General features: G+C 39.5%; 1 protein-coding gene across 1 annotated transcript; it reads left to right on the top strand.

The window, feature by feature from the left end:
* Positions 1–1,177: 1,177 nt before the first annotated feature.
* On the top strand, positions 1,178–26,659 carry LOC310803634 (endothelin-3; the record flags this gene model as incomplete). The annotated part of the gene is made up of 5 exons (XM_083668488.1): positions 1,178–1,247; positions 1,625–1,874; positions 6,141–6,287; positions 26,515–26,550; positions 26,656–26,659. 5 exons carry the CDS (start codon positions 1,178–1,180, stop codon positions 26,657–26,659), a joined length of 507 nt encoding a protein of 168 aa, XP_083524614.1.

Here is a 26,659-nt window from a genome sequence, read left to right as displayed (position 1 = left end):
CATTTGGAATTAGGGAAATATTGTGGCTACATCTATTTCCTTTTTTTTTTTTTTTAGGTTGAACTTTTACCCAATCTGACAATCTACCAATTGTTCAAATGTAGCTGAAAGAGCAATGTCAACTTAGACAAATAAATGGTGGCATACTTTGAAAGTGTTTTGAACCTGATGGTGGAAGTTGAGGGCAGGAAAAGAGTTGAGAGAGATCAGCAAGTATTCAAAAACATTTTTGAAAAACATACTGTACAACACTGCAATTTATGCACAGCAGGACGCAACTTGCAATAGATATAATTCTGGTTCTGCAAAAAAAAAAGAAAAAAGATTTTGGTTACAAATTCAGATTGCATGGGCAAACTAACTTTCTGATGTGCTCTGTCACCCCCTCTCTGACCCAGTGTGTCGATCCACAATGCTCCTGTTGAATAGTAAATCCACTAGCTCTAATAAGGTCCAGATGTGAGCAGCCTCCCTTGTTCAAGATGATATAGACAAGAAGTATGGGGATAGTGATGATTTAATTCCAGATACCCTTTGGTGTCATTTACAGCCATTATTAGATAAGTACCTTAAGGTGTGTGGACTCAATTAGACTCACAACTCGGATTCAAGGAGCATTCGATAAGGACAACCCGTTTTCAATAATGTTGTCCAACCTATGTGGTATCTTATAAGGCATCCGATCAGACAGCACTTTTTCTTTAACATCTCTTTGATCTCTTTTTGAGATAAATCGAGGAATGCTCATCGATTTACACAACTTAAAATTGTAATAATTTGCAATTTCAATAAAACTGAACCAACCCTTAAAAGAATGCGCGTGCGACAGTCTCATCATCGGTTATGCTTCAGTCCAGCGGGTGGTGCTCTATTTGGGTATCACCTCACAGCCTATAAAGCCTCGTACTTCTTTCTATCTGAGCAATAGGAATACTCGCGCTCATTCACCTCCGTATCATCAACTGAAAAGAAACGATTGAACAACCTCCTCCACTGGACGTCTACTGTAATAGGACATCTGAAAATGCACATTTCCCCAGGAATATAGCTATAACACCCCTGCTGATCTGGATAACTTCTGATTTTCATTTTACTCACCTTTTGGATTATTTACAGTCTAATCATTTTCACAGTTGCATTGTGCTGTCAAACGGATTGTTTTCATAACTGATGTGGTATGGCTAATGTATCATTGATGGATCTGGGAGTTTTGCTTTTAATCGGACTAACAGCAGTATTGGCAAATGGTAAGTTATGTGATAATTGGTTATTTCAAGTTTGTTCAAGGGTGCGGCTTTATTTGGCTGGATATTTCACACAAAGTGCCTAGGTTTATACATTGTATGCACGCAATATTAAGCTGTTATTTCAGAAAATGCCCCCTTTTCTATAATTAACCAATATTACTATTCGTTTAGAAATTAATTAGCATGAACAACTTTCGGTGGAAGATGCTCAAAGCTAGCAAAATGACCGTGCGTGTGGCTATATATAGAATTTTGGAAGTTTAAAAACCACAGCAGCTCTGAATAAGGTATAGGCTTGTAATGTGTGATGTACAACTTCATCCAGGTGTCGGCAAGATAAATGTATTCAATATTTGTTTTGAATCTTCTCTGTCCAGGCTACTCACCCCCCAGCAAGGATGTGAGCCAAAGGAGAGCAATGGAAACTGCTAAGATGAATGCCCTCCCCAGGACCTCCACAGTAGACCTGGGCAGTGTTGCTTCCCACAGTGTGGAGACTGCAGAGTGTCACCTGTGTGAGCTGTCCAAGCCTCAAAGGCGTGAAAAGCGATGCACGTGTTACAGTTACAAAGACAAGGAGTGTGTATATTATTGTCACCTGGATATCATCTGGATCAACACACCAGAGTAAGTATGATGAATATTTGCATTACCACTTTCTTTCTGACTTGTATGATATTCTACAGTATGAGTTCAGTGTTATCTCCGATGCTAACAGTATTTCCCTCCACACTAAGGCCTCTGAGTCACAAAGATAACGCTCTCTGTGAGCATACATTGAACTTGAATCACACTGAAATATATGTGTGCTTTTCTGCTCTGTGCGGGTGTCCAGAGCTGCTGTGAATAGAGAGTTGGTTCACTTACTGTAGTACAGCTACACCCTTGAGGGGTGTCAACATCAGAGATTGAACCCTATTAACCTGCCAGGGCTCCACAAAGGTGATAGAACTGAAAGCATCCCTGTATACTTCAAGCTAGCATTTTTACTGCTAGATTTCATCTGGGGTAATTTCATGGTTCGTGCTGGAGATAATGATAGTGAGGTAAAATATTGTGATGTGACCCTTTAAGCCTTCTGTTAAGATGTTGGTGCTATAAGGCCAACACCTGGCAGGTACTAGATCTATTGCCAGATGTATTTTGTTCTATATAGTGTGTGGGGAAAAAGACTATTGTTAAAAAGAGTATTGTTGAACTTTGGGAAAAGATTTGTGGGAAGCATTAGACCATATCATTTTGCCTTTCTCCTCTTGACTGTTATACGCATAGTTGCTTTTCCTGAATGTGATGAGTGAATTATCATCTAACAGTTTAGTCATAATGTATGCTCACAGGCTCCTTGTTTCACTTCATTACACAGAGCGGCCTGAGAAAATAAGAAACTAAGAGTTGTACCTCTCTTGACTATGACTCATTTTGTTTGAAACCATGTAGCTCACTGTTTTACAAGGATACTGTCTCATTAATTGGGGCAGAAAGGTCCCCGCTACTCTGTTATGGTTTGAACCCAATTTTAGAGTAAAGTTAGAGCTGGCCTGTCAAAAACCAAACAAGCAAATACCTTATTAGCATTGTTTCTCCATTCTGATTTGTAATTAGAAACGCTGAATGTGAAATCTGACAAAAGCAATTGTACTTGAGGTTGTTCTTTCCACCAAACAACCTCAACTATGACTGCCGCACAAAGCTGTTTTTGGTAAAACAGTGAACGTATTGTCTGAAGCCCGTCATCTTTAACATTTACTTTGTTAATCAATTTCACATTTCAATGAGTGATACCAGCATGTCCTGTCTGTGGACATCTCAACAATCTGAAATAAATAGCAACGATAACCTGTCTGAGGATGGGCCAGTAAGGACAGGCCCTGCTGTCTGTAATGTAAGAGAAAACAGGTGCTCTGACCTTCTCTTATTAAAAGTGAGCGTTAATCGTGATGTATAACGATTCTCCAGTTGTCTCATCACCCCGTGTTTACACATTGTATTTTACAAGCAATGTAGGCGTACACTCACTGTGTCCCACTTTATGTATCCATATTGGTAATTTGCCATTGACTGCTTCACTGTATCACCAGTCTCATTAAATCTGAGTCTGTGATGGTCCCCGGAGCGAGATGGGGCCAAAATGATCATCATGAATGGACATGAATGGACAAAAAGATCACATAATAAAAAATATTTTCTACCTATTTATGGTGTCTGAAAACCATTTTTAGCACATGACTTGGCTGCATCAATAATATTCCTGAGGAACTCAACTACAATACCTTCTCACCTGACTAAATGGCACCACTGTGTGCACCACTGTGTGCTTCTAAACTGGCAATGCAGAATGGAACAAGATCAAAGAGATGTTTTCCTCACAGGACCTTTCCAGGAGTAATATTTTTCAGATGAAGCTGAGAGTTCTCTCAGCACGGGATTCCAGATGTATATTTCACAGCTACCCATGCTACCCAGAGAGAATTTCATATGGTGGAAATCACACAGGTGTTTCCTCGACCAACTCCACTGATGTTTTGCACAGATTGTCAAACAAGGTTGTCAGTCCCCTATTAGGCTCTGTGTGAACCCACAGAGATCAATAGTGTTTTACCTTGTGATCATGTAATAAAGACGAGGAGGAATATTTTTGCAAGACATTGTAGCTGAAAAACATGCATATGTTAGATGGTAGATGTCATGTATCTAGCCTTTGTACGGCTGTTTTTACAATGTGCAGCGATACCTTTCTTCCCCTCCTTCTCAAACAGGCAAGTGAAATCACATGAAAGCATTCTTTCCTTGCTTTATTATCCTGCCAGGCCACTCTCCTTTTCTCTCTCCATTTGGAGGTGTTGAGATCATTTTATCTTCTCATAGGGCAAGCTCTCTAACCCCCAGCCAAGTAGCTGGCAGGACTGGAGCCCCAGACCCCATTCTGTTGTCTTTGACTGAAGCTTTGGCAGTGATGAGAAGATGGCACCTTTATAGTTTACACACACTAGCCTCCTGCCTCTCCTCCCTAGCTCTCTCTCAATTCAGAGAAACCTTTTCCCCAATGCTACAAAACATTGGAATGTCCATTCTCTCCTCCAATTTGTTGTATTCTTTCTTAGGCTGGGGCAAGGCAGGTCATATTACTTTGTGCTCGCATCACTGGTATTAGTCAAGGCAGCCATGCCCTGAAGACACCTCAAAATTAAGGGGGAAACAAACAGTTAGAGTTTCTAACAAGAATAAAGGCAAGTACCCACAGGTAGTACATAGCCTGGATTTATTCTAAATTCCTTTAACTACAGCTCGTCAAGTAAAAGATGTTCCTCTGTATTTGTATAGGAATTCCTCTCTTGAGGCACCATTTATTATAATGAGCATCCGATGTGCCCAATATCCTCTACAGATGGTTGTCAAATGATTGTGAAACCCAATCATTAGGGGTAAATATATACCAAATATCAGGGGTTCGAAATAACAGTGTGTCAGACCCCTATGTGGTGGAATGCATGGCAGCCTTCCAGTGATGGATGCTTATATGACCCTTTCATTGTTAAAGGACCGGTGTCGTATTACAAGCTCCTGAGTGTGTATAACCTGTATCTCGAGGCAAAGATCACAGTCACAGGGTTAACAACTACTCACTGGCACATATTAAGTCCATCCGTCAGGAAGCAAACACATTTTCATCAACCATTCAGTTGTGATGATGATGGGTGATGATGGGCACCATTAGTATTGGTATAACACTGGTTTACCAATATGTGCATTTACAAACATTGGGTTTGTAAATATGGCATGTGTTTTATGAGGGGGCCATAAATAGACAGCAGGATTGCCTAGGAGTGTTGCTCTATCTGTGCGGGACTCGGACCAGACGTTGGGGACATTGCCCCATGAGAGTCTGTTCTCTATACTAATGATACAGAGTCTTTAGGGTTAGAGGGAACATAAAGGGAAGTTAACTGGGTGTTCCTCTTCCAGAGTCACAGTGTGAGAGAATTTCCTGTGTGCTACTAAACTGTGTTTTGTCAACACCTTAGCCAACCACTCAGAGCCACAAAGCTGTGCTCCTGAGGGTTCTCAGATGCTGCATGCTTCATGTACTCACCGGTCAAGAGCCATTTGCTCAAATTATAGGATTACACCTTTAAGGAGGCCTTTGTGAAATGTCAGTTGAGGACATGCATAATTACAGATCCACTCCCCTCTAGAATCTGAAACTTACTACATAGCAGGCAGCATACTCTGTTACAACATTAGAACATTATGTAATTAATCACTGGGGAAATTACGACACCTCGATGTCTTGACTTGATCTGAGCATTCCACTCTCAAGCCCATGCAAATATACAATGCTATGTGAAGTGCAGCCAACTGAGTATGATTAAGTATGATTAGTCTTGTCTTTTAATTGCAAGAGGCAGATGTTGTTTAAAACCGGCCCCATTTCTGTTGAGAGACATGTCATTGGGGAATTGATTAATTCCATTTAAACCATTTTACTCCTGCTCTAATGCTTCCTCCCAACTAACATATTGCATGTGCAATGTGTTGTTGACATTCACAATGTGTTATTGAGTAAATTTGTAATTGGTGGTAAAGTTAATTATGTTAAATGTTTTGGAGCAGAACAAATGTAGCAGTTTGATTTAATTTGGGGGCCTGGGGGTTACATCTGGAACACCCATTTTCATCTGGAAATCCCTTAAAACTCCTCCCTGAATATTAATCAGTAAGATAACGTCTTAAACGTATAAGTATATATAACTTATATATAAAAAATTATATGAAAATTATAATAAAAAACTATTACATATAATTAACATTTAATAAAAGTCAAAGGCATGATGTTTTTTATCAGCCATGGTTTTAACTTTTGTCTCTTTTGTTTGTGTTTGTGTGTGTTTGCAGGCGCACCGTACCTTATGGTATGTCCAGCTACAGAGGCTCACAGCGTGCACGTCGCTCCACCCAGACTGAGAGTGGCGGGACTGAGTCCCAGCGCTGCGTGTGTGCAGTGCAGAGTGACTCTAAATGTAGCAGCTTCTGCATGGACAGGTATAATATATAGCTACTCTTAAGAGCACACCTCCAAATGTAATATTCTTTACTTTTAAAAGCACTAGGTGACAGCATGTTTATGCAATGTCAATGCAATGTTTTTATTATGAGAGTATACCACAATATACACAGCAGGGATTCTTGAAAGATGGGACAATCCTGTTGTTTTTATTACAAAATAAAAATCTTCTTTTAACTACAGTACATTTAAAATATAGACCTTTATAGACCAAAGTCTCAGCTTACAAGCCATGTCAAGGAACAACCTTAAAAATAAAAGGCTCCGATTTCGATTGATAACAGCATTTATGTCAACTCCATCAGACAAAATAAAAAGCTTGTTATTATTTATTGTTCAGAAAGAATTTAAAGACTAAAATTGTTTGATTTTGATGTTGGACCCTGGCACCACCTGCCTTCTAATTTTGACTTTGTATTTTTCAAGATTAAGAACACAAAACAACATTTAAAAAGCAAAGAGGATAGCTTAGGTGAAGCACAACAAGTACTTTAATAGTTGAACCATACTTGCAAAACAGCAATGAACCTATTTTGTTTTGAAAATTGAAAAAAGGTAATCTGACAGAGTTGACCAGAAAATTATGGAGTTGGCAAACCATTGACAGAGGTGACAACAGATGGTAAAAACTGGCATATTTGTTTCTCAGAAAATAAAATATCATTGCAAACACTTGCAGAGTAGCAGTATTGATATCCTGGCATTTAATATCAAGATATGTATATTTCAAAATATGAAATAACATGATAAGAAATAATTACAATATTCACAAATAATACTTCAAATACTAAAGAAGAAGTAAATGTCTTAATCTATTAGCAAGATGGAGTTGACAGGTATGGTTGTGGCCATCGTGATATCAATATTGTTTGTTTAATTTGATCAAAAATAGAGAAATTAAAAGACCATATGTAGTCTTGCTGCACTACAGTATATGTAAGCATGTTGAAATGAGGTCCTCATGGCATAGCTGACCCTGCTCATTCCTGAATAATTTTGGATTTTGGAAAAATCAGACAGAGTTGCCGAAATTGCCGGAGACATCTTTTAGAAGTCTGTTTTAAGAGAAACACTTTTTTGTTGAATTTAAAAATGTTGATCCTTTGCTCAGGATAAAGCAGTTTCCTGGCATAGACCCGTCATGGAAATTAATAATATTGAAAACATTTTGTAAAATTACAAAATCAAATATTTTCCCTATATATTATTTGTTTAATCACAAATAATGAAACAAAAACAATATTTTTCAACTATAAAAATAACGTTTCCCTGCCGTACAAGGATTGTCCCGACTCTCAGGAAAGATTGACAGCTATACAGCAGTTAAAGTGTCACCATTTGAACCTCACACTAAGCCACACCTTAGAAATAACAGCAAACATGGACAATCATTGTACTATGCATTAGGATAATGGCTCTCCATTTTTTCTTTCTCACAGGCAGAGGTTGCCATAGTCTACTGTGCGAAGCCAGACAAGTGGAAAACACTTTTCCTTTATAAGCCTGCCCTGGCACATGGATTATTCACCTGAAAGAACATTTCATCCAGACTGACAGACCTGTTAGAAGAATTCCATAATTCAACAGAGATCTGAAAAACACCAATGCAGCTTTTCTAAAGAAACCCATCATGTGGCAACCTAATGTTTAGACATACCTCCACGGACATGTGGTGGACACATATATTTTATATAGTGGACACATAGTTGAGCTGTGCCACAGCTTACTAAATGCCCTGTCGACTGATGGACTGATAACGACAATGGATGGCCACATGTTTCGTGGAAAAGGCTCATAAGTTTGAACTCAATGAGACAGGCTTCCGAGGAGGGACATTCATGAAGTGCCTGCTCTTAGCTTTGCATCCCTACATATGCAAGGCAGATGTGGGGTATATTTCACTCGTCCTGTCTCAGCTGGCTTGGATACGCAAGACTGTCAGATCCAGAGGAAGGCCTATATGGACAATTTGCATTGGCCTTGAAAGATCAATATACATAATGTTTCTTGCAGCTTTTTTGATGGAGTAATCCTCAAAGGTTTCATCATGATACACATGTACAAAGACTGTTTCCTGTGTTCATCTTGATGGATCTGTGCACATCCATGAATAGAATGAGACCCTGCAGACCACTGCATTTGAGGTGGATTTTGAAAATGAATTTGAAATGAGGGGATTATGTCTGTTTTGATAAAGCTTATCATAGTATTTTTATACCATGTATCTATAGACTATGTAAAAATGTGCATAGCAACAACTACAGTATATTCGGAAACACTTTAATTAATATGTATACAATGATGAGTGGCAGGATGTGACTAGATACATTGCCATTTTGAATTCCATTTTTAAGAATGTAGGTTTTACTCACCAATGATATGTTAAGTTGAAAAGTGAATGCCAGTGGGTCCTTGTAGAGGCGCAGTATTGTCACTCAGTTTCTGACAAAAGGAAGCACTGCTTTCCTTGCCTCAGTTATAACACATTTGGAGGTAAATCTGGAATAACTGTATGTCTGTATTTTCAAAAACGATTAAGCTCCTAAAGTATAACTGGAAATGTGGTATAAATCTAAATGCAAGCATATACGCTGTATACAGTATATTATACTGTATATAAGCTTGCACAAGCTTGCTTGTATACAAGCATTAGCAGCATTACCATCATTAGGAAATCAAGAGGGGCATGACACAGTTTCCTTACCATCAGTAGGTTGAACTGTGGAGACCTCTGGTTCATTACATGTAATCTCACTAGGATTCCCTCAAATCCAAATATAACTTTGATCTTAAACTACCTATTGATACCTGCTTTCCCAGTTTACATATTGTAATGATATAGACCTCTGTTATCTGTGTTAACAGCATTTGCAGATAACTTGCATGTTTCAGCTATTACCTGTCCTAGTGTATGTACCTACAAAGAGGCTGTCAACTTTTGTTTTGTCATGCTACTGTTACAGTATGTTCCCTGAGACAGTTAAGATTGTAACAGCAAACTGTACCTGTAGGTCTATATTGTCACATATTGTAGACCAAACAGGTCACCTACTGTGGGTCAAACCAAACTAGAACCACTTCAAAATTGTTTATGAGATTTCAAACTACAAACTTCACAGATGGATGTAACTTCAACATGTGATAAAGTAACAAGCACCGCAATTAAATATAAAATGTATATTTCAAATGAGTCATGTTTTCCTATTTATTGCTGCTTGTTCATGTAATACAACAATCACAGAAGGCCTAGAGCCAAATAATGTCTTAAGAAACCTGGGAACATTTTTCAGAGCCTATTACTGTATACTCCTGGATAAAATGTAATGAAGTTGAACATCCTTGAGCTTATCCGATCTTTCTCTTTTTTCAATAAGAGATGATATGTGCCCTATTGTAATATCTTCTAACAATAAGAGCAGGATGAATTTGGTTCCATTTGAATTATATGATGTCTCGGAATTTGCCCTGAACATGCCCTCTTAGCACAAACCCAAGGTGCCAGAGACAAGTTCCACAAAATCAAACCCTGTTATAAGTGAATAGTTTGACAAATCAAAATCTATGAAAAGGGAAACAAATGAAAAGGCTGGTCAGTTTTATAGTTGCACCTCTTAAGTCATGATCACTCATGGGATCCAAAAGATCACCACTTCTAATTAAATAAAGTATACTGTGTGTATATAGATATAGATGCCGCAGAGAGGATCAATCAGATTTGTCAGAGAGTTGGAATCAATATTTATTAACATTGCCATTAATCAATAAACTTAACTGACTCACCAGCGGTTGTACAGTACCTCCGGGGGAGTATGCAGGAAGCTCAGTGTTGCTCCTGGAACACTTCAACATTCATTTATGTTTACAGGTACATGCTTTATAGGTTTCTGTATAATAGATTGGATAGCATCTGCCCTTCGTGTCTCAGCACTAAAGTTATGTTGCCTTTGGCAGCAGGAATACATTTTATCATCGAAGTATCACAAAGCCTTGCTAAATCTGTTAGATGGTTTAAGCAGAGCACCTCTAGATTACTAGATAGAAAACATACGATTTGGAAACAGCTCATCTGACAAATAAGCTAGCCAGACACAGACATAACATTTATGAAAAAGGCATCCATGAGCCATGACATTTCTGAATGACTACCTCTGATGTCCAATGGTTGCCTTCTCTCACAAGTGGAGGTTGAACAAGTTTGGTTATGTGCAGTTTTTATGTCAAGTGTATATTCCACTCAGCATCCTGCCACTCTTAGAGCCCCCTAGATGCCATCTAAATACTTAAAAAGAAGAGAGGGGAAACAACATGGAATCACACAGCTTTAATGACCTGATGTCTCACCTATTTTTCTCATGCCATCTAAGGCACTTTCAGAGCTATGAATGGTGCTGGTGTCCTCGAGGGATTCATTCAGGACAGTTGAGAGGATTTGGCAATAATCAGCAATAAGATCAGCAATAAGAAAAAAAAAAGTTCTACTTTATGGAGAAGTGAGATCTCAGCTGCAATATCCCTATACCTCATGTTGGTGAATCATTTCCAAATATACATTCCACAACTGTCATACTAATACTACCTTGCAAGAGATATATCTAGTAAATGACTCACATAAATCTGTCCCATGCATAAAGTATTGGTTAGCTTAATTACAGATGGCCCATTGTTAGATATATATTTAACTTTTATTGTTGCTGTTCGTCAGACCATCCAGCCAGGTCACCATTCCTCAACTATACAGAAGCCACTCCCTGCCAGATCCTCAGTTCAGAGCACTCACAGTGGGAATTGATACAAAATGCACCCTACATCTACAGATGAATTTCATTAAAGAGCAGGCGAATGCAAAAGTGGAAAACAGAATAAATGTGGGTAGCACTACAGCTCGGAATATATGGGTAATAACATGGTAATACCAGTAATTACCTGTAGTTACTGGTAACAAGAAAGACAATTACCTTGTTATTACAGTTGGATTGTAGTTTCCAAGTAATTATTGTGCATGAAAGATGCTTGAACAGAGAAGGTAGTTACTATGAAATAAGGTGGTATCAGAGCTGGAGAATGCTATTTTAGCTGTTTCCTGTTAGCCTTGTACCCCGTCTTAACCTCACAACTAAGACCAGTGTTACTCAGTGGTAATACGTAGGTTACCTACCTACCTCAGAAAGTAGTCAGCTCTAACGTTGGCTGTGGAGCTCGAGCCAGGACTAGGACTAGCCTTCGATTGTAAGGCCACAAACATGTATTGAATATTATGTTATCTTGAATTAATGAATAATTGTAGCTAATGTCTTGTTATTGTGGTGAATTAAATATTGTAGTGAATATAATTGGAAATATTATTCGGTCCAATAGAAGAGCCAACTCCATCCAACTCCAACAACAAGTATGATACAAAGGTTTATGATACAAAGGATTATCTGCCTGCCTTTTTGAATTGCCTACCCGTGTACCAAACCCTGCTTTGCCTACCCCCTTCCTGGATTATCTGCCTACCAATTGCCTGCCTACCTGTGTACCGAACCTTTTTGAAAGTAAAGACTATTCTATTGGATTTAAGTTTTTGTCTCTGAGTCATGCGTTTGAGTCCTTTGCCTGAGTACTCCTGCCATTACAAATACCACTTTATTTCATAGTAACTACCTTTTCTGTTTTTGGGTAACAAACCATGGTCTTACAGTAGTTAGGTTAATACAGGATACAAGCAAACAAAATGGAAATAGGAACAGTAGCATTTTCCAGTTCTGATAACTGGTACCTTCTCTGTTTCTTGGTTATAAATTAAATTAAATGTGTGCTCATCAGTTTTAAATGATTCAGGAACAATATGGAAATAGTGGAACAATAATACGGAAACAAGATTCTTTCTTGCAAAGTCTGTCTTACCTTAGTTAATTGTATTTCTTGTTACTGTAACTATCAGTAATTACTGGTAATTACCATGGTTATTACCATACTATAACCTACTTATTCTGAGCTGTAAAGTGCTACCTGGGTTAATAGTTCATTCATGAAACATGTCTGTCTAAAATACAAACTGTAGGGTGTAGAGCAGTCATGTGTCGATATTTGACCCCACCTGACACATTGGGGAGGAAAGTTAGGTGAGGTCCAGTACTGAGGAAGTAGGTGCATAGTCTCAACAGAGTGGCCTCAGCTCTAGTCAGGGTCAGTAGCAATATTTCACAGCTCTGTTTGCTTTAGAAAGTGTTTCCACAAAGGCTTCGTGACCTAATCAATCAGAAAAGTTTGAAAAAATGTTTTAAACCAAGTTACCTATCTCTCTTTGTCAGGGGAAAAGGAGGTGATAACTCATTGGCTTCTTCAGCCATGTGTTTGTCCTTAAGTCTGTGTGAGATGCCAACCTCAGCACACCTGGTGACTTCTTGCACATGTTGTGATATAGGAGACTGTTGAGTAGAAGGAGTTTTATAGATAAATAAGAATCATTTTGCTGAATGCACAAGTGAGATGTGTTGGTGTTTATCTGGATGTACAGTTTATTCTTAATATGGAGTATTTTGTTTCATATGGATTGTCTGAGGAGCATACCAGCAAACCAGAAGTGTCCTTGTCTTGGGGGGATTTTTATAACAAGCTTAAATCCAAAGAAAAATGCTCAGAGAAACAAACCTCTTGGTTTTTCCAGCCAAAAGATGCAATTTGCACATTTTTCTCTAAAGTGCCTGGTTGCCTGTGGCTTTGGCATTGGCTGGCTATTGAGCTTGAGCTGTTTATTATATGGGTGGGTGTAGCAACCCTGACCACATAGTTCAGTCACAGGGTCAAGGGTCCAGCATAGATCCTTCAAAATAACACCTAAATGACTGGGGGCTGGTTAAAATAAGATTATACATGTCAAGAATATTTTCAATAGATTCATGAATAAATAGCAAATGCACATTTTTCCTTCAATAGCAAATTACAGTAAACATATTCACTTAGATATGTTTTTGTTGTTTGGGTACTCTCAAGCATATTGGAGTTTATTAGATTTGTTGTTTTAGATTTGTACCTGTGCTTTAGGTTTTGGCTTCTGACATAATAATATGGGCCAGTGGGAAAGGGAGAGACAGGTTCCAATTACATTGCAATTACATACATGGCTTATTACTCTGATTGAGCATGTTTAGATGCCACTCAAAGAGATTTCAGACATAGAGGAAAGACAAAACTCTTCAATCTGGAGAGAAGAGCAGTAAGACATGCCATATGAGATCGTCCAACAGATTACAACCCAGCCCTTTTGACTGAACAGCATCCAAGTCTCTAAAAGACATACACGTGAGATATCGGCTATTTTCCCCAATGCATCTCTAGTGTTGAAAACATCTTGAAATGGAGCTTTGGTTTGGCGGTGATGGTAATTCAGTCTGATCTATGATGGATGCACCCTGGGATACATTGGTGTGATTATCCCAACATAATAATATCCCTTAGGGAATAAGGGTTGAGTGGGATAATTTACTTTCACATAACTTGTGGTTGTGGCTCAGCCATCGAGATAAACAGTCACTGGCAGACCCTCTGAAGCCCTTTGGTTAGGGAAGGTGAGCAAAAGGACATTTCCTAGAGACAAGCATCTTCCACACTGAGCCTTGTGCAACCAGCCCAGGTCAACATGCATGAAGACTTCAATCTGCTAATCAAGTCAGTCAACAACAGTAGCCAACATACTTTGGTAACCCCCCCCCCCCCCCCCCCCCCAATTATTTACACCACTTATACTGACAGGCTGATGGAAGAGCTTTACACTTTTTTTTCACTTCACCTTCCTAAATTCCACAAGTTTTGTTATTGTACCAGGACCTATTTCACCGGCCCCACTGTTGTCCTCACAAATGCAATCCACATTCTCTCTGAGGTTTATGTTAATGTGAGCTCAGGTCAGGTTTATGTTGACATGAGCGAGTGGAATCTATGCTTAGAGGGCAGGGTGGGGGCATGGTCTGGAGTTTGGCTGTGTTGTCTCCCTTTGAGGAGTGTTCGAGGAAAGAAAGAAGAGAGAGAAAACGAGGAGGATATTCCTCAGGTCGGATCATGCTTGGCTGGCATAGACAATGTTTTGGGATGATAACATTCAACAAGGCTTCAGTTCTTTGCCTCAGGTATTTGGCATAGGTGACAATACACATCATTTTCCATAAATGATAGTTATTTGTCCAAGGGCAAAATCACTAGATCTCCCTTCGTTAATATTGTTGTAGCTCTATCTTCAGTATCTGCCTATCAGGCACAGAATGAGTTGTTTACTGGAAATAAATATTATATGTAGGCTACTAAACAGCTCCTTCTCCAGTTTCTCAAACAATAAACTGGAGTCACTCAACAATCACTCAAACAATAACCCAGAGTCACTCAAACAATACAGGGTTAAGTGCAGGGAAGGAAAAAAAAAGAAACCAATATGTAGTCTTCTCTGAGATGAAGGAGAAAAAGGTCCACTTGTGTTGAATTTGATACACTTCTCACTGTTATGTGTATTTCTTTTCAATTTGTTCAGGATATTTAGCCAAGTCTTTTCATTGCAACGTTCTACAAACATGAGAGCCAAGGGCAGTTTAAGGCAAACTTTTGTGACGTTTTGAATTTGAACTCATATTGATAGCTGTAAGTCTGTTTTTACTCTTAAGATGGTGCTTGTTTTACATTTGTTTAAGACCAGCATGTCATGTCTCTTTGCCAAAAACTACAGTGTTAACTTATTGTTCATTTCATTAGTGTGGTCAAATAGTTTCTGCACTTCAGTGCTGTGTGTTATTCAAGTAAGAAAAATAGTTTGAATTGGCATTAGTTGGAGCATTATACCTAACCAGTCAAATCTGATGTTATTTCATAAACTGGCATTCAACGTAACTTTTTATATGAATTTCCTGGATTGATACACGTTTTACCTCTCCAAAAGCAGACAAGAGCCCAAATAATCTAAATGTGAGGGAATAGGATATTGAATAAATTCTGGCCCTCAAGTTGGCAAACACAGAATATATAAAAACAGCTCAATTAATTAACTCCCTACTGTATCATTCTCAAGACAGGTCACCCGAAATCATTAAATCCTTTCATTTTGATTCCCCGCTTTTCCTCAGAGTTTTGCACATTGTGTCTCTGAGGCTTTGAGCTTAAAGGTTTGAGAGGTGAGGACCTCACAGGAGACTGTCTAGTCTGACTCTGGACCCCACATGCCCAGCCCCAGGCATTCTTTGTCTGTTTTGATTGGGTAACTGACCCAGCTGAGCTCTTTTGAGGACAGGCTGCTTATTGGTGGTGAGGTCTCCCCGGAGCCCCTCACAGAGACAAGCAGGCACCCTCCCATTTGTCCTCTTTCCATTATCCAAGGTAAACAGCAGTATCAAGCCTGAGGTGGGTCAGACCAGGCATCTCCAAACAAGGCACTTGACACACACTCAGCATTGGGTGTCTCAAAGAAAATCAACTCCCATTGCAAATTAGGAATGTTTGGTTCTCATAATGCCAATCTACGCAATCACTGCACCCTCACAGTGGAGACTGCTCACTTTACCAAGCGTCAGCATTAGAACACAATGGCTCTATTGAACTCCAAGGAGGTCTCAGCTGAGGCAAGTTAGGGCTTTTCATCTATTGACTAAGTCATTGACATGGGAGAGGATAGCTACTTGGATTCTGACACAGGAAGAGAAACTACTCAGAGCATATATGGGAGAATGAAGCATCCTCTGATGACATTACAACTATGATGTAATAGTAAAGATATGTGCTTCATACATTGTGGTTGTACATTTCTACAGTATCTCTCAGAGACAAGTAGTCCAGGAAACTGTAGAGCCTTAGTTGGTGAAGAATGCCAGTCTCATATCTGTAGCCTACATGTACTTCAGCTCCAAACCTAACGCTCAGCCATAAACCAAGCTGTCAAGTTAGCAGCCCTACGGCATAAAACAGCACAAAATCCCCCCACCCTACGGAACTAATCATTAACTGTAGTTTAGTTGTTTCCTGATACACCATACTGAATGTTTTAAAACTATGACAGTAAGTGCAAAATAATATTATGTAATTTGAAAATGCACACCTGCTCTGGACACATTTGAACCTGATTTGCACTGTGGCTGACCTTCACCTGAAGACACTTGACCGTCGACTTTGATTGTTGCCGTTGTTGAACATTTCAGACATAACCATTTCTCTCTGACAAGTCTCTGCTGTTGTGCACAGGTCAAGCGGTACAAATTAAGACCTTTATGAAGTCACCCTCTTCCATTTATTTGATCTTTTGGATATCCTGGAAATTAAACAAATAACCAAAAATGCATAATTCTTTCAGTCTCTTGACATGTCGAACATCTCTTCACTTCTCCAAACAATGTCTGAGTATGTGTTGCCATTGGCATCAAGATCAAATGGCCAAATACAGGCAGTTTAGCTTTTTACTCATACTTTGCAGACTTTTACAAGGCTGTGTTTGTTTCCATTCATTCTGAATAGAGAAAAGCCATACAGCTATAAATACTGGAATACTATAATGTGGAATCTTTTAATACTTTTAAAATAACCTGAAAATGGCCTATGCAAGAGAGAGAAAGAGAGAGAGAGAGAGAGAGAGAGAGAGAGAGAGAGAGAGAGAGAGAGTATAAAGAGTATTTTACTGAAACAGTGGTAGTTTTTCATTTTATGGTACATAAATGACCATTTGTTTCAAGATATTATGTGATAAAATGGTTCTTACACATTAATAACCTATGAAGTACTTGTTCTTAAGATGCATGATGAGTCTCTCTTGTCTGTCAGTAACAAGACTGACAAGAGTGACACTGAATGACAATCAGTACATAAAATAAATAGTGTTCATATCCTGTGCCTAATTAAAAAGAAGTCTCTATGAGCAGCTTCAGGGTGGTCTAAAAACAGCACCCACCATTACGCCTTACTAGAGCTGTAGTATGTCTGTCAAATAAACTTGATTTGTCATACTAGTAATATGGTAATCATTGTAATTGGTTAACAAATGTCACTGACATGCTGTGATAAATGATTGATAACTGAAGAATATCTGAGGCTTTGGCCACACACACGCATCTCACTATGATCATAATTTAAGAGGCACAAAGTATCCACTGCAGTTCTGGAACGTATGATAAATCTCTGCATTTGAGCTGCAGGTCTGTGTGAGGCCATTGTGAGACCTCTGTTTGACTCCAGCGTTTTAAGTACTGTGGAGAGGAGCTCAGTGGGGTTACAGGATCCTGCACAGCAGCCACCCACACTGGTCCAGGCCAAAACAGAGTACCGTTGTATCCCCAGGACATTTGCCTCTCTTTCAAGGAAGAACACAAGAATAAATCTTCACTTTTATGATGGTTTGAAGATAACATCTTCTAGAATCCTCTAGAGCTACTGCTGGTATGCCCTCAATGCTACCAAGGGACTAATAGCGCCTCTGGCTCTCAATAACTCGCCAACAGGGACATTTTGAGGAATGGGGTCTCAAAAAACTGAAAACCAGCTGTTACTGTACACCTCGTTCATACTGCAGGGATTTGTATGTAAAATTGTCATCATATTTTAGTGTGGTAGCAATAATACAGTTAGAATTCAGTGCGATGGTTGCAATTGCTGCTTTCCAATACACAGACCAAAGTGGGTGGTTCCAGTGGTTTTCAACCTACTGTAATTTGTGTGTGCAACCTTCGACATTTGGCTGCTTTGGGTCAGAAACCCATTAATCTACTGTTGAGTACCACATGTGAGTGACAGTGTAATGTAGCAAATGACAGTCTCATGGGGAAAGAGTTACTCTGTTGTTGTTATGCTGTAGACTTATTTATTGTGCTTTACATTTGACCTCAGCCCAGCTCTTCCCTCTGGGGGAGGTGAGCTATAGGTCTTCCCAGTATGATTAATCACAGCAGGCCCAGCACAAGGTCGATTATTCTGATGGCATGCACTTGTACTCCCATCCAGCTGCTGGGAGTGAGAGTGGGTTGCTGAAGTTAACAATATATCTCAGATTGACATGCTCTCTGGTGAGCAGTAGACACAAGGAGAGGGAATATATGGAAAGTGATCCAATCTTCCCTGTTGAAGGCAAATTCAACAATGTCGATTAAATATGTTGGAAATGTACATTTTCCTTGAAATAACATATAAAACACTATAGGCTACAATATATATTCTTCAAATGAATTACAATAGGGAAGCATAATGTCTTCAATATTAACTAATTAATAACGTAACATAGGATACTAAAGGCAGATAGTCAAACCAATAAATTATATAATACACAAGACATTATATTGTGCAACACTTGATCCATTGGTTTTCCAGTAGCCATTAAAACCATTTAGAACAGGTATTCCTGCCAACCTGAAGGATTCTTCACCTCCTCCGCAGAGTATAAATGCATAATACTTGACTAAGTGTTCTATACAAACTGGAACATTTTAGGAGCATGTGGCCCCCACAAAAGAGCAGCTTAATGATGCTTACTCTAGTGCAGGAGTTAGAGTGTAACAGGAAAACATCCTCCCAGGTCAGCCATATATCATTGTGATGTACAACATGGAATAAAGGGTTTATTATGTTGTTCAAGTGCATAATATTTGGCTATATGTTCTATACAAACTGGAACATTTTAGGAGCATGTGGCCCCCACAAAAAAGCAGTTTAATGATGCTTACTCTAGTGCAGGGGTTAGAATGTAACAGGAAAATATCCTCCCAGGTCAGCCATATATCATTGTGATGTACAACATGGAATAAAGGCGTTATTATGTTGTTCAAGGTCTCCTCAATAACTCTCAATGCCAAGGTTTCCCTGGGATCCACAGTCCAAACCCAGGGGGAGTGAGAAACTAGTGATACCTTGTTTGTTCCAAGCAAACAAAAAAAAAAATCTCTTTTATGAGATAATCCTATGAGACTGCATTAAGAGTAGCCTATGCAGAAAATAAGATTGACTTTGGTGTCTGTGTAAAAAAATATGAATACAGACAGCATCTACATTGGACATTTACGAGATCAACAAAATGTTTTTTTAATTTTTTAAAGTCTTATTGAGAACTGAAAAATAATCAGTTTAAGCGGCCGAAGACATATGAATAACAAACATTACTTTTCTCTGTCGTTATGGCGAGATCACAACTTATTTATCTCATGATCTCGACAAAACAGAACTTTTGTTATGTCACGATCATGAGATAAATAAGTTGTGATCTCGACATAACGAGAGAGAAAAGTAATGTTTTCATATGTCCTCCATGGACTTGCATAGTAGGCCTGTGCAAACAACAACAAAGCGGTTGTTCATGAATGGACACATTGAAGTCTGATGTCACCTGATTCATTTCAATAATAGTAGCTCATGTCGCTAATCCACCAATGAAAAGCGCACTTCCTCGTCGCCATTTTGGTCTGTCCGCCTACTGAACGTGCTCAGTATTCGCTCTCGTCTAGAACAACACGAGAAGAACATGCCCGCCAGATGGCCGATTGATCCCCTGGGTGTACCGGCCACTTTCTTTGGTAAACAGCTGAGAGATGTGGCTGTAGAAATGTTAACACTCTCAAATTCACAGACAGAGCTATGGATGCAAGGATTTATAATTACATTGTTTCCAAACAATGGAGTCAAACAAGCTTAGTATATTTTGGGTTCTTATGGGGTAAGACAGTTGAACTAAGTTCATGGGGCATTTATAGGTTATATTCTTCAAGAACCTACTGAGGGGACAGCCCAATGTACAGTGAGTATGCCACTGCCAATGATACACATACTGTAATCTGCCTGGCCACTCACGCCTTGAGAGTTTAACATTTTAAAGTTCTGGAGAGTTTAACGTTGAACGTTCCTTGAACGTCTTCCTTTATTTCCCCTGTCAAGTGATGGAGGCCAAGGGTGTGGAGCACACAGGGAGAGCCCGGGCTGTTAGTAAGACATTGTACAAGGCTCCTCTTTACCCTGACAGGTTCCCTAGGTGCTCCTCAGGACTAACCCTAACCCTAACCCTAACGCTAACCTAGCCAACAGACAGGTAACATGAGAACAGCCCCAGCATACAGGCCAGACAGACTCTAACAAGATGGTACTCATTTCCATGAAATGGGCGGAATAGTGTTTCATTACCTATTATCAAACTGAGCAATTTAGTCTGGAAGCAAACATGTTATTTGGCAAAGCGTGTTGGTCAACATTGTTCCTGACACCAAACCGCAGCAGAGGAGACTGCTTTGGCTAGCTACTGCTGATGGAACACCCCGCCAGTGACATGGAATTATAGCAAGGCTTCCATGACACACATTCCCTGCATGCTTTTTGGGCGCAGTCTGGCAAAAACTGTGAAAACCATAATGAAAATGTCTACGCTCACTCTTTCCTAAGAATACTTGTCCCAACAGTCTTGTTGTGTGTGGCCTCTCTTTTACAAGCAGCTGATCAAAGTGAATCTTCCCAAAAAAGAATCTGATCCTCTCTTGTTGCCATCCATCTCAAAAGGTATATAGTACATCATTTAGTTTTCGCTCTCTGGGATGTGTACAGTATCCTTGCAATATTGCATCTTATGGGTCTGCCAGTAGTGGTTTTCAGTAGTTAACTACTTTTTTGATAATGTAGCAGTGTAGTGAGCTACTGTTACTACTCACTACATTTCCCCCTGAAAACAAAAAAAGAAATAGGAATCTAACTATAACTAAGCCCTTAAACTTCAAATGTCCATATTATTTATTCCCTCACTGCTTCCCGGCTCCGCACTTTGCTCCACTTCACCTTTATTTGTATCTTTCTCAGTGATTTCAGAGCTTTTAAGCCGTTTCAGTTTCTGTCATCTCACTTATCTTTCAGTAACTGATTGTCGTGTGTTGGACGAAGTAGTTTCAATGTAGTGAACGTTTGACATACTATATACATAACTATATTTCTATCAAGAGGAGCTTTAGTGTTGTTCAACTTCTTCCCTTGTAAAGTAATTGATAATTTATGGAAATACATTGTCCGAGTAGCTTCCCCAACACAGATTTTCTTTAGATAAATGAAAGTTAAAAAAAACTTAATTAAACCACAAAGACTTGGCCACACAATAATATTTGGCTGACCAGTAATAGAGCTGCATAATATAGTACAAGAGTTGACATTGCACCTAATGACAAATAAACACAGCAAACAAACGGACAAACTGAAAAAAAGACAGTTGCCTATCCCCAATCAGGTCCTAGAAGTAAATACAACACCGCATTGGTGTAAGAATGAGCCTCACCGCCCCAGCTTGATTTGGTTTAACTGGGGTTCAGAAATAGGACTGAGGTTATAAAGCCATAGTCCTGGGTGTTTACTGTGGTAAACAGTGCCTGAGTACGAGAACATTGACTTGAGGGTACAATCTTGCCTCATTGATATCTTTGAAGATGGAATTTCCACATCCACTTCATAACAAGTCAATGTTAAAGGCTTGTGCGTGTTCAACATTTTCATGATTTAAATCAAAACATTTAAATAATTGCTCAGCTATTCCCTCTATTTCCCCTATTGTCTCAGTCTCAGTGCAACAGTGTTACCCACCCAAAAACATACTTCACCCTCACTGTCTGTAGACTCACATACGGTACGTTACCACAATAAACTCTGTGGCTCCTAATTTCTCTGGATATTATTTCAGATTTGTTGTTTAACTGGAAAGACCAAACAAACCTCTGCAACATTTCACACCTCTGGATGAGATTAATCCCACTGTAGTGTCTAAAGCCTATTTGATGGAAGGGTATGAAAACAGCAAAAGATCTTTGGAATATTGATTCTAAGTGAGACCTCCCTTCCCACCCCTAGTGAGGAATAATATGGTCTCTTTACATTTTCTATGAACATTTTATTAACGAGGGCAAACTCCTCCAACGTCAGCACAGGATACTCGAGGGCTTGGATGGGAATGTAAAAGAATAATAACTGACAGTAATATGCTCTTTTGGCTTGTTTGTAGATGTTTAATGAAAGTTTCAATGTAAGAGCGCTCGTTTCAGATGACCATATGATTATGAAAACTCATTGCAAATTGAGTGAGGATGTTTGATATTGAATGTGATTTATTGTCTTGTGATGTGGGTTTTCTCATATTTTGATATTACATACTTTGGTATTGCATGTTAAACTGCTGACATTGCAGTCAATTTAGACTGGGGCTTGGGTCTTTACAAAGATACTTTCATCTCAACAGGACAGCCAGGTAAAATAAAGGTTAAATAAGACTAACAAATAACTAAGACAGAAGAGTGGTGGTAGAGGGGGAAACTGTATTCACAGGACTGTTTATTAAACTTATGTGTCCCAGACTGACCGGCCAGAGCACAGCAGCTCTTGCAGCCCCTGCCTCTGTTCTGTGCATTCACTGTCAAAACCATGCGCACTGTGGAAAGTAACCATGGATTTCTGTGTGAATCACATAAATCTGCAAAACTGTAGAACCTCAGCTGTCTTAACCAGCAGGAACAACCACAGACTCTCAGCACATACTGTACTACACCCATGGAGATTATTCCACAGTGTATAGGGCTTTCTCATGAATTCTGACAGTTTTAAAGACACCGTGGGAAAATCCCTTTCCTAGTTATTGGCTGTAGACGAGCCATGGTACATAACAGTGGAGTCTGTTTGACCTTGTTTGTGCTAGCTCCATACAAATCCCCAGATTATCTTCAGTCTGAGGGATGGATCACCTGTGTTACTGATGCCCCTTGGCCTCTTTTGGATGAGCTTTAATTGTCATGTTAGAGAGCATCTTCTTAAAAGTCACCTACTCTGAACTCAAAGACTAAAATCGTTCCAAGTAGAGGATTTAGTTAAACATGTAAAGTACAATGGATGAAATGTAAGGCTTTTGGATAACAATGGTGGGGGAATCCTTTATCTTAAATCTAATATAGCACATCATCTTGTCTGGAAAAGCTCTGTTTGCATGCACCAATTGTCAACTGGCAGACAAATTGATTGCAAAAATGTTGATTGATTTGGTGTAGGATGCTATTACTCTCCCCAAATTGTGGCATGATTTCTCTGGTATGCTCTGGAAAGCCTTTTCGAGGGGTGAGTAGGTGGTCATGGACAGTAACACCCATATCCAGGCCCGCTAGAAGAATTCCAACAAGCCATCCTTCACTTAACATATAAAACGAAAATGGGCCACTGGACTTATGCTTCTAGGGAACCATGACAACAGGCAATATTGATACTATCTGAGTCTTCTGAAAAGGAAATTGAAACTTCGACTTCAGACGATCTGAGTACGCTAACTGAGCTGAGGACCGGAACTGAAAAAGTAGACAGCATTAATCAAACTGTATCGGTAAGAGCCATGGGAACTGACACACACGTGATGGCAGATTAATGAGAATCACTTGAATACTGGCATAAGGGAATACAGTCTTGACAGAACCATTAAACAATCAGCTACCACACGGCATAAGACATAAGACAAAGCAAATCATCACATTGTTTACTCACCAACTAAAAGAACACATCTCTATACCTCCACTCCTGCTTCTGTTATAAGCAGTTTTGTTATCATTCATAATCAGCTTCTAAGTGTATTTCACCTTTAAGATATAATGTTCTACTGTAACTGCTGGTATGTAGAATGTGTATTGTTACTTGAAATGGCCATTCTCAAAGATCCCCATCCAAACTGCATTAGATGTTGAGTCATCAACTTAGAGACAACCAACAGACCAAACAAATAGAGCCACTGACTTACTCTCAACAGATATTTGGCACATAGAGAGGTGTCTACGATGAGCTATGATTAATATGTCATAAAAACTACAGCTGAGGCTATGATAGGACCACAACATTGGCTTTTTATTCATCCTTGCTCGTGCTCTTTAAAACATAGTTAAAACAATAACTATGAAATGTGATTGTGAAGCTCCATCCCATTTGGCCTTGAATGACCATAGTGTAACATTTTGAAAGAAGCCCTCTGAGAATTGTATCACCCTTGATCAATTTCAAAACATGGAACATTTCCTACCAAAACAAAATAAATCACACTCATCAAACTAATATATTTACAGTCGGTCTCACTGAATAAAAACAAACTAATTTGCCCTGTGGCTATTTTCCCATGCTGTACCTTTGAACTTGTTTTGAATGACTGTATAATATATACGGTGCATTCGGAAAGTATTCAGACCCCTTAACTTTTTCCACATTTTGTTATGTTACAGCCTTATTCTAAAATGGATTAAACTCATTTTTTCCCTCATCAATCTACACACAATACCCCATAATGACAAAGCCAAATCAGGTTTTTAGAAATGTTTGCTAATTTATTAAAAATAAAAAACTGAAATATCACATTCACCTAAGTATTCAGACCGTTTGCTATGACACTCATGCAAATTGAGTTCAGGTACATCCTGTTTCCATTGATCATCCTTGAGATGTTTCTACAACTTGATTGGAGTCCACCTGTGGTAAATTCAATTGATTGGACATAATTCGGAATGGCACACACCTGTCTATATAAGGTCCCATGTTGACAGTGCATGTCAGAACATAAACCAGGCCATGAGGTTAAAGGAATTGTCCGAAGACCGCCGAGACAGGATTGTGTCAAGGCACAGATCTGGGGAAGGGTACAAAAACATTTCTGCAGTATTGAAGGGCCCCAAGAACACAGTAGCCTCCATCATTCTTAAATGGAAGAAGTTTGGAACCACCAAGACTCTTCCTAGAGCTGGCTGCTTGGCCAAACTGAGTAATAGGGGGAGAAGGGCCATTGTCAGGGAGGTGACCAAGAACCCAATGGTCACTCTGACAGAGCTCCAGAGTTCCTTTGTGGAGATGGGAGAACCTTCCAGAAGGACAACCATCTCTGCAGCACTCCACCAATCAGGCCTTTATGGTAGAATGGCCAGATGGAAGCTACTCCTCAGTAAAAAGCACATGACAGCCCACTTGGAGTTTCCCAAAAGGCACCTAAAGGACTCTCAGACCATGAGGAACAAGATTCTCTGGTCTGATGAAACCAAGATTGAACTCTTTGGCCTGAATGCCAAGCGTCACGTCTGGAGGAAACCAGGTACCACTCATCACCTGGCCAATACCATCCCTACAGTGAAGCATGGTGGTGGCAGCATCATGCTGTGGGGATGTTTTTCAGCGGCATGGACTGGGAGACTTGTCAGGATCAAGGGAAAGATGAACGGAGCAAAGTACAGAGAGATCCTTGAGCCCGGACTTGAACCCAATCAAGCATCTCTGGAGAGACCTGAAAATAGCTGTGCACCAACGCTCCCCATCCAACCTGACAGAGCTTGAGAGAATCTGCAGAGAAGAATGGGAGAAACTCCCCAAATACAGGTGTGCCAAGCTTGTAGCATCATACCCAAGAAGACTTGAGAATGTAATCGCTGCCAAAGGTGCTTCAACAAAGTACTGAGTAAAGGGTCTGAATAATTATGTAAATGTGATATTTCAGTTTTTTATTTGTAATAAATTAGCAAACATTTCTAAAAACCTGTTTTGGCTCTGTCATTATGGGGTATTGTGTGTAGATTGAGGGGAATTTTTTTTTTTTTTTAGAATAAGACTAACAACAAAATGTGGAAAAAGTTAAGGGGTTTGATATACACACACTCACCAAACATTTTATTAGGAACACTATACAAATACTGGGTAGGGCCTCCCTTTGCTCTCAAAACAGCCTAAATTCTTTGTGGCACTGATTCCACAAGATGTTGGAAACATTCCTTTGAGATTCTGGGCCATGATGACATGATTGCATCACGCAATTCCTGCAGATTTTTCAGGTGCACTTTCAAGCTGTGAATCTCCCGTTCTACCACATCCCAAAGGTGTTCTATTGGATTTAGATCCAGTGACTGGGAAGGCCACTGAAGAATACTGAACTCATTGTCATGTTCATGAAACCAGTTTGAGACGACTTTTGCTTTGTGACATGGTGCATTATCATGCTGGAAGTAGCCAATAGAAGATGGGTAAATTGTGGCCATGAAGAGATGCACATGCTCAGTAACAGTACTCAAATAGGCTGTGGCATTCAAGCGATGATTGATTGATGAAGTGTGCCAAGTAAACATTCCCCACACCATTACAGCACCTCCACCATGAGAAGGTGTACAGGTGTTCCTAATGAAGAGCTCAGTGAGTGTATATATATGGCAGACAGCAGGTTCCCACCACATGAGTCATACACTCCTCATTCTTTATTGGTTCCAGGTATCTGTGCCACAGCATGCAACCCTTGTCCAAGAAGTGAGTGTGTGCCACCAGTTCAGTCATGTGACTGTCCCTCCCCCTTTAACTTTTCTCAGGGCTGCAGCTCTTGCCCTCTCTTGTTCCCTGCCCACACCTCTGCAGCTAA

The sequence above is a fragment of the Argentina silus genome (assembly GCF_951799395.1).
Source record: "Argentina silus genome assembly, chromosome: 4".
Classification (NCBI taxonomy): Eukaryota; Metazoa; Chordata; class Actinopteri; order Argentiniformes; family Argentinidae; genus Argentina; species Argentina silus.
Note: the sequence above shows the minus strand (reverse complement) of the source record. Positions and strands in the feature narration are given on the sequence as shown.